Source organism: Mixophyes fleayi, chromosome 5, assembly GCF_038048845.1.
Source record: "Mixophyes fleayi isolate aMixFle1 chromosome 5, aMixFle1.hap1, whole genome shotgun sequence".
NCBI classification, from domain to species: Eukaryota; Metazoa; Chordata; class Amphibia; order Anura; family Limnodynastidae; genus Mixophyes; species Mixophyes fleayi.
In genome coordinates this window covers 108,893-123,220 of record NC_134406.1, presented here as the reverse complement: position 1 = coordinate 123,220, position 14,328 = coordinate 108,893, and the positions used below count along the sequence as shown (strand labels likewise).

The 14,328-nt window shown below is 48.4% G+C and overlaps 1 protein-coding gene across 1 annotated transcript in view; it reads right to left on the bottom strand.

Moving 5' to 3' along the window:
* Positions 1-468: 468 nt before the first annotated feature.
* LOC142157952 (cleavage and polyadenylation specificity factor subunit 1-like) overlaps positions 469-14,328 on the bottom strand; it is a 52,673-nt gene continuing 38,813 nt past the window's right edge. Inside the window, exons 13-23 of the mRNA XM_075211453.1 lie at positions 9,814-9,992; positions 7,266-7,402; positions 6,914-7,088; positions 6,109-6,315; positions 4,895-4,984; positions 4,641-4,778; positions 4,408-4,560; positions 3,804-3,920; positions 3,239-3,329; positions 2,963-3,047; positions 469-857 (exon numbers count right to left, since the gene is read on the bottom strand). Of these exons, the coding sequence (XP_075067554.1) occupies positions 704-857; positions 2,963-3,047; positions 3,239-3,329; positions 3,804-3,920; positions 4,408-4,560; positions 4,641-4,778; positions 4,895-4,984; positions 6,109-6,315; positions 6,914-7,088; positions 7,266-7,402; positions 9,814-9,992 (1,526 nt within the window). The 3' untranslated portion in view covers positions 469-703. The remainder of the gene's footprint in view (positions 858-2,962; positions 3,048-3,238; positions 3,330-3,803; positions 3,921-4,407; positions 4,561-4,640; positions 4,779-4,894; positions 4,985-6,108; positions 6,316-6,913; positions 7,089-7,265; positions 7,403-9,813; positions 9,993-14,328) is intronic.

The following is a 14,328-nucleotide window of genomic DNA, read 5'->3' as shown; positions in this document are numbered from 1 at the left end:
AGAGAGACAGAGAGAAAGCGAGAGAGAGACAGTGAGAAAGCGAGAGAGAGACAGAGAGAAAGCGAGAGAGAGACAGAGAGAAAGCGAGAGAGAGACAGAGAGAAAGCGAGAGAGAGACAGAGAGAAAGCGAGAGAGACACAGAGAGAAAGCGAGAGACAGAGAAAATGAGACAGAGAACCACCCCCCCATCCCCGCTCCAATAAAAGCATTTAATATTGTTACACTTCAGTAGGCATTAAAAGGGTAGATTCAGAGAAAAGGAATTAGCTCAAGTATAAATTTCCATTTTCTCATTCATTCAACTTGAGGATATTGAACCATGAGGACTCCTTCTGATTGGTACGATCAAAACTGGTGTCCTTGAGTGCAAAATCATTGAACCTGCCATTGCTCAGCCAAAGTCCCAAGTGTGATGCCGCCCATGAAGCACTCACTGTGTGTCCTCACACTGAATGGAGTTACCCCGCCCTGATATAGACCTGCCGAATCACAGAGCTACCATTCATTGTGATGCAGGCCAACTTCATTTGTGGCTCTATCCACATGAAAAACCAGATAGTGCCCTATTTTACCAATCTCTCTCAATTCTGATACCCTCTGGGCCACGGAAATGGAAAACAGAAAAAAAACGGTTTCATGTGAGAACAGTCACATCCACTGACAGAAGTGGTGCAAATGGAGGCTGTCGTAATACCTTCAATACTAAATTCGAGTCCCAAGGAACTCGTAGAGGTAGAATGGGGGTCTGTACAGTAAGAGAGCCAACCTCTTCTGGAAGAAAACAGAGTGCAGAGACTTCAACCTGTGACCTGAACCTTTGAAGAACTCGACTTTAACCCACTCTATCCACATCATCCTGCAAAAACACCAGCAAATGGGCTAACTGATAAGTAGTTGAAAATTTCCTCTTATCACACCAAGAAACAGAAGTCTTCCAGACCCTATGATAATTCTTTGCCAACACAGCACTATAGGTCTAACCATCGTTCCCATTACACTGTCCAAGAACCCCTTGATCTGAAGAATCATGGCTTAAAGTGCCACACTGTCAAAACCAGTCGCACCAAGTCCTGAAACGGTCAGAGTTATTGGATCATCCCTTAGAGGAAGACACCATGACAGAGAATGAGAACGTCTGTGTACCACCACCGTCTTGACCAGTTTGGTGCCATTTATAACACTACTCATATTTACATTTTTTTAGAACACACTGAAGTCTTGTCACTGGAGGAAACAGATCAATCACATGGAAATCTCAGGACCGACAGGGCACTGACAAGGGAAGTATCATCATCATCATCATTTATTTTTATAGCGAAACTGATTCTGCAGCGCTGTACAGAGAACTCATTCACATCAGTTCCTGCCCCATTGGAGCTTAAAGTCTAAATTCCCTAACATACACAGACAGACAGACAGACAGACAGACAGACAGACAGACAGAGAGAAAGACAGACAGACAGACAGACAGAGAGAAAGACAGACAGAGAGAAAGACAGACAGAGAGACAGACAGACAGAGAGAAAGACAGACAGAGAGAAAGACAGACAGAGAGAAAGACAGACAGAGAGAAAGACAGACAGAGAGAAAGACAGACAGAGAGAAAGACAGACAGAGAGAAAGACAGACAGAGAGAAAGACAGACAGAGAGAAAGACAGACAGAGAGAAAGACAGACAGAGAGAAAGACAGACAGAGAGAAAGACAGACAGAGAGAAAGACAGACAGAGAGAAAGACAGACAGACAGACAGACAGACAGACAGACAGAGAAAGAGAGACTATGGTTAATTTTTGATAGCAGCCAATTAACCTACTAGTATGTTTTTGGAGTGTGGGAGGAAACCGGAGCACACGGAGAAAACCCACGCAAACACAGCATGGACCTGGAACAGAGTCAATCCACCTTGTGGTTCAACAAGGTCACCATAATGTCAGAGCCAACTGAGGAAATCAGACAAATGCCCACCACAGGAATGAATACAGCCGAGATCGCTGAACTATTCTGTTATGCCAAGCAGATAATCCTTCTAGTTTCGTTCATTGCAAGGGACATTGATCGGAAGTTTGGTTCCTGCTGGGGACCACAAATCCTGAAACTGGCAATGAAGAGAGACAGCTCCCCAGCCCCAATGGCTGTCTTCTGTTCAACTTTACATGGCAAACAAACAGCTGCTGTTGGGGATGTTGTCCCTCAACTACCTGAGAAACTTGCAAGATCGAACAACAAAGCCAGAAAGTAGAAATGGTGGGACTGAATAGCGAATCTGAGAACCTTCAGACTGGCACATGCAAATACGGTCCAGGGATACCATGAACTCACCACGATCCATGCTGTAGATGACATATCTCAATAACAATCTTGAATCTGTCCACCCAAACATAGGTGTTGAGGCTCAAAATGGAGCGAAAGGAACCATTGGACCGAAAACAAGTTTGAAGAAAAACCCAATCCCCTCTAGAATGTTAGCCAGAGCACCACTGAATCCACAGCAGTGAATGACCCCTCCTCACCAAGGGTCCCCATGGACTGACAGGGAATGGCAACTTCTCTCATTAAGGTCACGGCTACACGGGTGACTTATATGCAACTAATGGCCGTGACTAAATGTATGATCTGTGAGCAATGTAGATCTATGGGCCAAATACATATGTGGCTTTTATTTAGACTGTAAAGCTGGACCTGCATGAGCCCGTTTATTACAGGTTATGTGATTTATCACACACTCATTGCACATGCCTATAGCCGTAGCTAAATCTTTTTAAACATACAAACTGTTTTATGGGATAGAGATCAAAAGGCGTCAACACCTCAGTGGTGACCAAAGTGATTGATCCAGTCCTCTGGCGTTATTGTCTTACACATTGGGCAGATAGCGTGTATAGCTGATCCCCACACATATTGGTAATCTGTGTATATGGCGGCAGTAGTATTTAGGATGGAAAGGACCAATATTACAGTACCTGGTATTTGGAATAGTTTCCCAGCTGACTGGTGAAATTAGCTGGATGGAAAATGCTTCCTGCAGAGGTGCGATATAACGATCATCTACAAGAAGAATGACACACATATAATAATATGAGGGGGGATAATTTAGACACAGGACTGTACAATATAGATATATACATACACACACACACACACAGTAATACAGACAGACACCATCATACTGACTCAGGACAATACAGATAATGAGAGGGGATAGTAAACTGCTGGCAGACAGCAGATCTGCTCCTCACCTCTCTCTATCGTCTCAAACTCTTTCTCTTCCCCGGTCATGCGAGGGATTCGAGTACATGTATCATTCACACTTGTGACCACAGTGTACACCTGAGAGCAGGAAAACAGCTTGAGATCTACGTGCTGGTAACAGGCGACCTGTACCTGACGCACAGGTACAATGGACAGTGAATATGTTACTCACCTGGGGGAATCTGTTATTAGAAACAATGTTTTTGTCTAAACATTTTTAATTTATGGTCTTGAACAGATCATGCAGCCGCCGTACCCTCCTATATATTATTGATAAGCTTCACCTTTGGCACTTTACCCCCAGTTAATGCACTGTGAAGAGGAACTGGTCTACTGGTTGTACCCAAAAACAAAGGTGAATACTGGGATAATCACTGACCAAAGCAGCAAATATCATCCTCTCCAAGAAAACCCCCAACGAGGGTCCCGGCTGGTCATTTACTCTGGGCAGTAAATATCACTTACAAAGACACAGCCTTACCAGGGCTCCAGTACCCACAATAACCACCTGACCGTCACAGCAATCTGATCATGTCTGTACGATGCTCTTACTTTGGATTCCACATGATAGGACACGTAATGTGCTGTACAGCGAAGTGGGATCTTCCTCACCGGCCACGGAGCGTCATAGGATAAATACGCAGGGAGTACACTGATCCGTAGCTCTCCCTGAGAAAACAAGTGTCAGGATAATCACAGCACATTCTCCTGATTTCATCTGTTCTGCTCTAATCTCTCCCTGTATACGTTACTCTTAGTTCCTATGTGCTGCTTTGACCCCTTCCCATACATATGATTTAATTCCACCGATTTCTCTAAATTGCTCATGAATACAGGAGCCCTTTGACACTTCTTTGTCTCCTTCCACGTACCGCCCCTTCCTTACTATTCATCACTTTCTTTCCATTCACTAATAAAGCTGACTCCACAATCTTTATCTACGGTTTATATTTTATTGTGTAATCTCCTTTACATGCTTTATTTACCCTGCTCAGATTGCATCTGTCTAGATTTCGTTATAGCAACTGCCTCTTCCTTGAAGATCCATATTGGCTTTGTCTTCTTTTTCCTTCCGATGAGCAAGCAGCCTATCTACCCTGAATATATAGCTCACCAATGAGGACTGACCCAAACCAACCCGTAACTGCCAACTTACCTGTCGGTTAAAGTAGAGGAAGCCTCTGGGACAATTGACATTGTGGAAGGGAGCAAACGACTCAATACAACCATCAATAGTCATAGGATGCAGACGCAGAGCGCCCCGAGAGGTGACCAGAAGCCAGTGAGGAGATGGCCCACAAATAAAAACCTGATAACAGAACATTGCAGTGAGAAGACAACAGATGAATATGATCCCAAATGTAACCTCTTCTGGGAGCCCTTACTCACCCCTGAGTAGCCGTAGATATCCTGGAAGTATCGGAATCGGGCAATACGACCACGAGTCCCAAAATCCTCACTGGATCCTTCACACTTCTTTTTAGACTGTCTCTGCTTTTTCTCCCGGAAATTAATATTGTGTGGTACCTGTATGTGAAGAATACAAGAACAAAGTGCTAGTTTGAGATGTACAAGAGTAAAATGCCCAAAGGAACCCGCGAGAAGGTCCCTGGTGTCTGCTGCAATGTATCACCATCCCTCACCTTCTTGAATCGAACTTTTAGATATCCTTGGCCAAGCTGAGAGTCATATGCAAAAGCCTCATAAATCAGGAGTTCAGCATCTACAAGGACCTAGGGGGTGAGACATCAGGGAACAATATGAATTAAAGGATGAGAGAGTCTGGGTCATACCACTGTAGTTGTCAGTGACATTACACCTGAATGTACGAATGGATGAGTCTGGGTCATACCACTGTAGTTGTCGGTGACATTACACCTGAATGTACGAATGGATGAGTCTGGGTCATACAACTGTAGTTGTCGGTGACATTACACCTGAATGTACGAATGGATGAGTCTGGGTCATACCACTGTAGCTGTCAGTGACATTACACCTGAATGTACGAATGGATGAGTCTGGGTCATACCACTGTAGCTGTCAGTGACATTACACCTGAATGTACGAATGGATGAGTCTGGGTCATACCACTGTAGTTGTCGGTGACATTACACCTGAATGTACGAATGGATGAGTCTGGGTCATACCACTGTAGTTGTCGGTGACATTACACCTGAATGTACGAATGGATGAGTCTGGGTCATACCACTGTAGTTGTCGGTGACATTACACCTGAATGTACGAATGGATGAGTCTGGGTCATACCACTGTAGTTGTCAGTGACATTACACCTGAATGTACGAATGGATGAGTCTGGGTCATACCACTGTAGTTGTCGGTGACATTACACCTGAATGTAGGGATAAGTGAGAATGAGCCATAAACATACTAGTTGGTTAATTGGCTGCTATCAAAATTGACCTTAGACTCTGTGTGTGTATTAGGGAATTTAGACCGTAAGTTCCAATGGGGCAGGGACTGATGTGAGTGAGATCTCTGTACAACGTTGCGGAATCAGTGGCGTTATATAAATAAATGGTGATGATGAGCCATAGCATTGCAATTTTCAGTGAAATTACACATGACTGTATGGTTGTGAGAGTCTGGGCCATACCAATGTAATGGTCAGTGACATCACACCTTGATGTAGGGATCAGTGAACCTTGGTAATAAAATTGTAGTTGTCAATGAAATGAATGTAGGAATGGATGAGTTTGGGCCATACCACTATATTAGAGTCATTAGATCTGGAAGTATTGGGAATGATTAAGTGTGTCTGGGGCATATCACAGACGAAGACAGTGAGGAAACACACAATGAATAGAGCAGAGATGGGCTTGGTTCCCGGTAATCATACCAATAAATAAGGGCGACTTTGCCGGTTTCCCAGTCCGACAAGTAGAACCTCTTTCACCAAGGGCATCTCAGCCTGCCGGGTAATTTCTTCTTTCCTGCTCTCTCCTTGAGCACTCGGCTGTCCAAAAGAACTGTCCACAAGGACACGCTGCCCCATAGGAAAGTTCTTCACCAGGAACACTAAGCGCCAATCAGGCAGCTGGTAAATCTATAGGGATACAACATGGAGCAGGAGATGTGACAATAAAATATCATTGTTTCTAAGCTGAGCAATGAAGGCTGTAAAACCTCTCTCTAATGACCCCATTCTGAGGACTACACTGAATCTGCTCTTTAGATCAATCCTACACAACGAACTTTATCATTTCAGATTTATAACACTAATTTATACAGCCAAGGGGTACAGGGATCTGAAGGAACACCAAACACTGGTAATGTATGAAGAAAACTCTAGTCAAATAGTGTCTGCAAAGTCTGAATCCTGAGAGATAAGGGGACACGGAATAAGCAAAGTCACCAGTATGGAAGACACAGGAGCATCAGGTGCTATATAACTAGTTCCCCATTAGGATATAATCCAATAGGCCTAGGAAACGGGTGCAAATCTTCCTCTTAGACTACAGTAAAATGTTGTCTAGGAAAGGCATAGATGTCCATCCTCATGAAGCCAGTCTTTTACCATTATGTCTTAGCTAGAAGAGGACTCAGTAATCCATATATTCAGAAGGTCAGAATCTATCTTATGCCACCACTCCCGAGAAGATCATCGTTCCGTATTTAGGTCTTCTCATATCATACATCCTCACCTCCATTGTCCCGTTCTCCCTCACAAGGACACACCAGTGGGTCGGCTCAATCTTATACTGGGAAGAATCTTTCTCAGAAGAGGACATATTGCTCCGGCGTGGCTCCTCTTTACTGGGGCTTGATGGGAATCCAGAGTCTCCATACAGCATCTCGTCCTCATCGTCTACCGAGTGACTAACAGAGAAGAGAAAAACATTAATCGGCTCTGTGCTTCCTCTCACTATCCTGGGTACACTGATCACAAACATTCCTTTACCATGTTCACATATCAGCACCAAGTACATGCTGTGTGCAATAATGATACTGTATAAAACACACAAGGTGAGCAGTTACGCAGCACTCAGACCTCACCTGAGCTCCTGGAGTAAACCGTCTCCTTCAGACACAGTCTGCCCGGTGCTCTCATCCTTTGCCTGCGATGATTTGGTCTCTTTGGCAAACATGCCACTCACGTCTCGATAAACGCACAGAGCAATGACCTTAGATTGCTGGAGAGGAACAGAGTGTGAAAGAGCAACCGAGGCACACGGGGACAGGCGCCACACACGCGACCCAGGCACACGGGGACAGGCGCCACACACGCGACCCAGGCACACGGGGACAGGCGCCACACACGCGACCCAGGCACAAGGGGAGAGGCGCCACACACGCGACCCAGGCACACGGAGAGAGGCGCCACACACGCGACCCAGGCACACGGAGAGAGGCGCCACACACGCGACCCAGGCACACGGAGAGAGGCGCCACACACGCGACCCAGGCACACGGAGAGAGGCGCCACACACGCGACCCAGGCACACGGAGAGAGGCGCCACACACGCGACCCAGGCACACGGGGAGAGGCGCCACACACGCGACCCAGGCACACGGGGAGAGGCGCCACACACGCGACCCAGGCACACGGGGAGAGGCGCCACACACGCGACCCAGGCACACGGGGAGAGGCGCCACACACGCGACCCAGGCACACGGGGAGAGGCGCCACACACGCGACCCAGGCACACGGAGAGAGGCGCCACACACGCGACCCAGGCACACGGAGAGAGGCGCCACACACGCGACCCAGGCACACGGGGAGAGGCGCCACACACGCGACCCAGGCACACGGGGAGAGGCGCCACACACGCGACCCAGGCACACGGGGAGAGGCGCCACACACGCGACCCAGGCACACGGGGACAGGCGCCACACACGCGACCCAGGCACACGGGGACAGGCGCCACACACGCGACCCAGGCACACGGGGACAGGCGCCACACACGCGACCCAGGCACAAGGGGAGAGGCGCCACACACGCGACCCAGGCACACGGAGAGAGGCGCCACACACGCGACCCAGGCACACGGAGAGAGGCGCCACACACGCGACCCAGGCACACGGAGAGAGGCGCCACACACGCGACCCAGGCACACGGAGAGAGGCGCCACACACGCGACCCAGGCACACGGAGAGAGGCGCCACACACGCGACCCAGGCACACGGGGAGAGGCGCCACACACGCGACCCAGGCACACGGGGAGAGGCGCCACACACGCGACCCAGGCACACGGGGAGAGGCGCCACACACGCGACCCAGGCACACGGGGAGAGGCGCCACACACGCGACCCAGGCACACGGGGAGAGGCGCCACACACGCGACCCAGGCACACGGGGAGAGGCGCCACACACGCGACCCAGGCACACGGGGAGAGGCGCCACACACGCGACCCAGGCACACGGAGAGAGGCGCCACACACGCGACCCAGGCACACGGAGAGAGGCGCCACACACGCGACCCAGGCACACGGGGAGAGGCGCCACACACGCGACCCAGGCACACGGGGACAGGCGCCACACACGCGACCCAGGCACACGGGGACAGGCGCCACACACGCGACCCAGGCACACGGGGACAGGCGCCACACACGCGACCCAGGCACACGGGGACAGGCGCCACACACGCGACCCAGGCACACGGGGACAGGCGCCACACACGCGACCCAGGCACACGGGGACAGGCGCCACACACGCGACCCAGGCACACGGGGACAGGCGCCGCACACGGGGACAGGCGCCACACACGCGACCCAGGCACACGGGGACAGGCGCCGCACACGGGGACAGGCGCCACACACGCGACCCAGGCACACGGGGACAGGCGCCACACACGCGACCCAGGCACACGGGGAGAGGCGCCACACACGCGACCCAGGCACAAGGGGAGAGGCGCCACACACGCGACCCAGGCACAAGGGGAGAGGCGCCACACACGTGACCCAGGCACACGGAGAGAGGCGCCACACACGCGACCCAGGCACACGGAGAGAGGCGCCACACACGCGACCCAGGCACACGGAGAGAGGCGCCACACACGCGACCCAGGCACACGGAGAGAGGCGCCACACACGCGACCCAGGCACACGGAGAGAGGCGCCACACACGCGACCCAGGCACACGGAGAGAGGCGCCACACACGCGACTCAGGCACACGGAGACAGGCGCCACACACGTGACCCAGGCACACGGGGACAGGCGCCACACACGCGACCCAGGCACACGGGGACAGGCGCCACACACGCGACCCAGGCACACGGAGAGAGGCGCCACACACGTGACCCAGGCACACGGAGAGAGGCGCCACACACGCGACTCAGGCACACGGAGAGAGGCGCCACACACGCGACCCAGGCACATGGAGAGAGGCGCCACACACGCGACCCAGGCACACGGAGAGAGGCGCCACACACGCGACCCAGGCACACGGGGAGAGGCGCCACACACGCGACCCAGGCACACGGGGACAGGCGCCACACACGCGACCCAGGCACACGGGGAGAGGCGCCACACACGCGACCCAGGCACACGGGGAGAGGCGCCACACACGCGACCCAGGCACAGGTGCAGCTAGATAATACTCACATAATGCAGATTGGGTTTCTGAAGAGCTAATCTGTGATTTTTGCCTCCATAGGTGTCGCTTTTTAGTTGGAACATTGACACCTGACCTTCAGCACTGAGTATAACCACATACGGATCTGCCACAGCACAGTGTACGATGGGAGATCCCAGATCCACAGGGATAAATTGCAGCTGAGTCACTGGAATAAAATGTATTGAATAATGTCAATAAAAGAAGTTTGTATTGTTATACAGCAATCCTATTCTGTTGTTATTTCCGGGAATTGCTATCTATATGTCGATACTCAACGTTTATCCAATGACATATAAAAGTACCCCATGGATACATTTTATAAGACAATTTGTGTAAAAAAACAAGATCCAGATCTAACAGAGGACAATTCAATCATAAGGATAATCTAACCACATAGAATGTACGGCACTTATATCCATAAAAAAAGATCAATAGTAGTAAAACCAATGGATAAGGGATGTGGAGTTGTGATTACAGAGAGAAGTGATTACATCAACAAACAGACAAAGAATTCTATAAACCTTTAGTAAAGACCCTTCTATGTGATCTCAAATTGAATTAAAATTGTATTTTAGATGATGCTCTAATTGAAAAGGTGATGTCAAAAGATGATGCTATATTCTGTATATTAATCATCCTGTAGTCCCAATATTTCATCACCGCCCCAAAATTCACAAGACGCTCGTTTCCCCACTGGCGCGTCCGATTACTTCGGGGATTGAATCACTTTATGTGGATTATTATTCACATGTGGGGTCCATTAAATCATATATTAGAGACACAACTCACATACTTTATTTGATGCAGGATATACAGTGTTAGATTCATATCTTTATCTTACTTTAGATGTACATCTATTGTACACACATATTCCACATAAATAGGGTGTTGATATTATAGAATCTTTTTTGGTTACTGACAGTGAAATTTCTACCGGTCATCGTCATTTTACATTGCAATCAATTACATTTATGTTACAGTGTAATTATGCTAAATTTAAGGATCAATTTTATTTACAGACACTTGGGACGACCATGGGGACCAGGTTCGCTCCGAGTTTTGCCAACCTATATATGGGTGGTTTGAGGAGGAGTATATATGAGGTGGACCTTCGGAGTGACATGGTGCTATATGGCCCTTATATAGATTACTTGTTTATTATTTGGCATGGTGGTTTGGAGTTGGCACACAAACTTGATTCATTTTTAAATCACAACATTTATAATTTAAAGTATACTGACACAAATAGGTCAGACATGGTTAATTTTCTTGAAGTCACCTTTCCAGTTGGAAATCATACGATCGTCTCACAAAATTATAGCAAAAAAGTGGATGCTAATAATTAGTTGTATTATAAAAGCGGACACCACAGACCTTAGGTAAAAAACATCCCTAAAGGACATCTAAGTAGAATAAGGAGAAATTGTACAGCGGATTTTGTCAACCAAGCACAATTTATGATGAATCAAATCTCAGAAAGGGGAAATCCCTCATCATTGTTACAAGAAGCTTACAACGAAATAAGAGCTAGAGAGTGTAATGATGTATTGAACACTTCTGTTTCAAAGATAGAGGAGGAATAGAAACAGACAATTGTATCCCCTATGCGTCTAAATATATTAATATTTATATATACAGATTTTTGGATGGATTTTTATTATTACACAAGATAATATAATATACGATCATTTTCTTTCCAGTAACTGAAGACGAAGTCTATACACTCATCCCGTTATCTCACCCTACAACTTCCCTCCCCTTCACTGCATACCCACTTCTAACTCACCTCTTCAACCTGTCTCTCTCCACTGGCACATTTCCATCCTTCTATAAACATGCGCTCATCTCACCTACTCTAAAAAAACCATCTCTTCATCCAGCCTCTCTCCAACTACCGCCCTATTTCTCTCCTCCCCTTGCCTCCTGAGCGATTAGTGCACAAACGCCCGTCTCACTCTCCTCTCGCTCCATTCTCGACACTCTGCAATCAGGCTTCTGCACCCAAAATTCTACTGAAACTGCTCTCACAGAAGTGATCAATGATCTACTTACTGCAAAACCTAATGGTAATTTCTTCATACTCATCCTCCTGGATCTCTCTATGGCTTTACCACTGTTGATCATCGTTTTCTCCAACACACCATTCACTCCATTGGTGTTTGTGACACAGTTCTTTCCTGGTTCACTTCCTACCTATCAAACCGCTCCCATTATCTGTTGGGATCCCACAAGGCTCTGTTCTTGGCCCTTTACTTTTTCATTCTACACCTCTTCTCTTGGGGCACTAATTCGCTCATTCGGCCTCCAGTACCACCTCTACGCAGATGACACCCAAATCTATCTCTTCCCTGACCTCTCCCGTTCTAGACAATTTTGTGTAACCAACAGTATTTCTGCTATCTCCACATGGATGTCTCAACACTACCTAAAGCTCAACATATCCAAAACAGACCTGCCAGAGTTACCACCTGTCCTCAAATCTCCCTCACTGTCAGTAACACCACCATTTCTTCAGTCTCCCAAGCCCGCTGCCTTGGTGTCACGCTTGACTCCACCCTCTGCTTTATTCCTCACATCCAGACTCTCCCCCAGTCCTGTCCATTCCACCTTACAAACATTGCTAGAATGCGCCCTTTTCTTATCTAACATGCAAAAAGAGGATTTATGTACTTACGTTAAATCCGTTTCTCTGATTCCGTCTGGGGTACACTGCTTACCATGGGTTGTGGAGGGAGCTTGGGGAGTTGGCACCTAACTAGTTAACTTTAGTACTGCCGACAGACCCCCCCCCTCTACAATCCCCCTGCCCCCTCTTGTCCAGTTAATTAAAAAGCCCACAGAAGAAAAGCAGAAGGGAGGGATCGCAGTGTCCCCCAGACAGAATCAGAGAAACGGATTTAACGTAAGTACATAATCCTCTTTTCTCTTTCATCCAGTCTGGGGGACACTGCTTACCATGGGGACGTTCTAAAGCAGCCCCCTAAGGGTCGGACTACTCTGAAAATCCCGCTCGTAAAGCACTATGAGCGAAATTTGCATCCGCGGATGCAAATACATTAAACTGATAAAATTTTGTAAAGGTGTGGACAGAGGACCAGGTGGCTGCCCTGCAAAGCTGGTCCGCAGAAGCCCCATTTCTCGCTGCCCACGACGCCCCTACCGATCTGGTGGAATGGGCCGAAAGTCTCTCCGGCACAGGACAGTTAGCCATTATGTAAGCTTGCTTAATGGTTGCCGTAATCCATCTTGCAATGGACTGTTTTGAGGCTGGCCAGCCTCTCTTATTAGCATCATAAAGAACAAACAGAGAATCAGTACGCCTAATCTGAGAAGTTCTTTTGACATAAATGCGGAGAGCCCTAACCACATCTAACTTTTCCATAGACTGTTGATCTGAATGGGAAGAAGATGAGAAGACCTACTACTTTTGGAACGAAGGAAGGGAGGGTTCTTAACACTGCTCTGTCCTCGTGGAAAACCAGATATGGTTCCCGACAAGACAGAGCCCCTAATTCCGAAACCCTACGAGCAGATGCAATGGCCAAAAGAAAGAGGACCTTCCAGGTCAACCACTTCAAATCTGCCACAAGTAATGGCTCAAAAGGAGGCCATTTAAGCATATCCAGTACCAGGTTAAGATCCCAAGGCGCTGTAGGCGGAACATAGGGAGGCTGAATATGCAAGACTCCCTGGAGGAAAGTCCTAATATCTGATAAATCCGCTAATTTCAGGTGAAAAAATACTGAAAGTGCCGAAACCTGGACTTTTAGAGAACCTTACCTAAGCCCTGCTTCCAGACCATCCTGAAGGAAAGCCAATAAACGAGGGAGACGAAAGGAGGACGTGTGACATGTCCTATTTTCGCACCATCTGATGTAGGCTCTCCAAATCCGGTGATAGATGCGAGCTGAAACTGGCTTTCTGGCTCGCATCATAGTGTTCAGTACACTGGAGGAAAAACCTCTAGCCCTCCAGAGGCTGGCTTCAACAGCCATGCCGTTAAACTGAGCGGAGGTAAATTCTGGTGACGGAAGGGACCTTGTAGAAGAAGGTCGTCTCGAGATGGAAGACGGAAACCCTGTTCTTCCGCCATAGAGATTATATCCGCGTACCAGACTTGGCGCGGCCATGAGGGAGCTATTAGAATTACTGGCAGACCTCCCTGCCTTACTCGTCTGAGTACGCGAGGAAGCATGGGGATCGGAGGAAACAGGTATCCCAACCTGAACTCCCATGACGTCCACTGCCACCGCTAAGGGGTCTCTTGCCCTTGCGCAGAACCTGCGAACCTTTCTGTTGTGTCTGGAGGCCATGAGATCTATGTCCGGAAGACCCCACCTCTGAACCAGGGACTGGAAAACTTCCGGATGGAGTGACCACTCCCCCGGCATCATCTGGTTTCGACTTAGGTAGTCGGCCTCCCAATTTCTTATTCCTGGAATGTATACTGCCGATATTGCTGGAACGTGTTGTTCTGCCCAAACCAAAATTTGAGCTGTAAT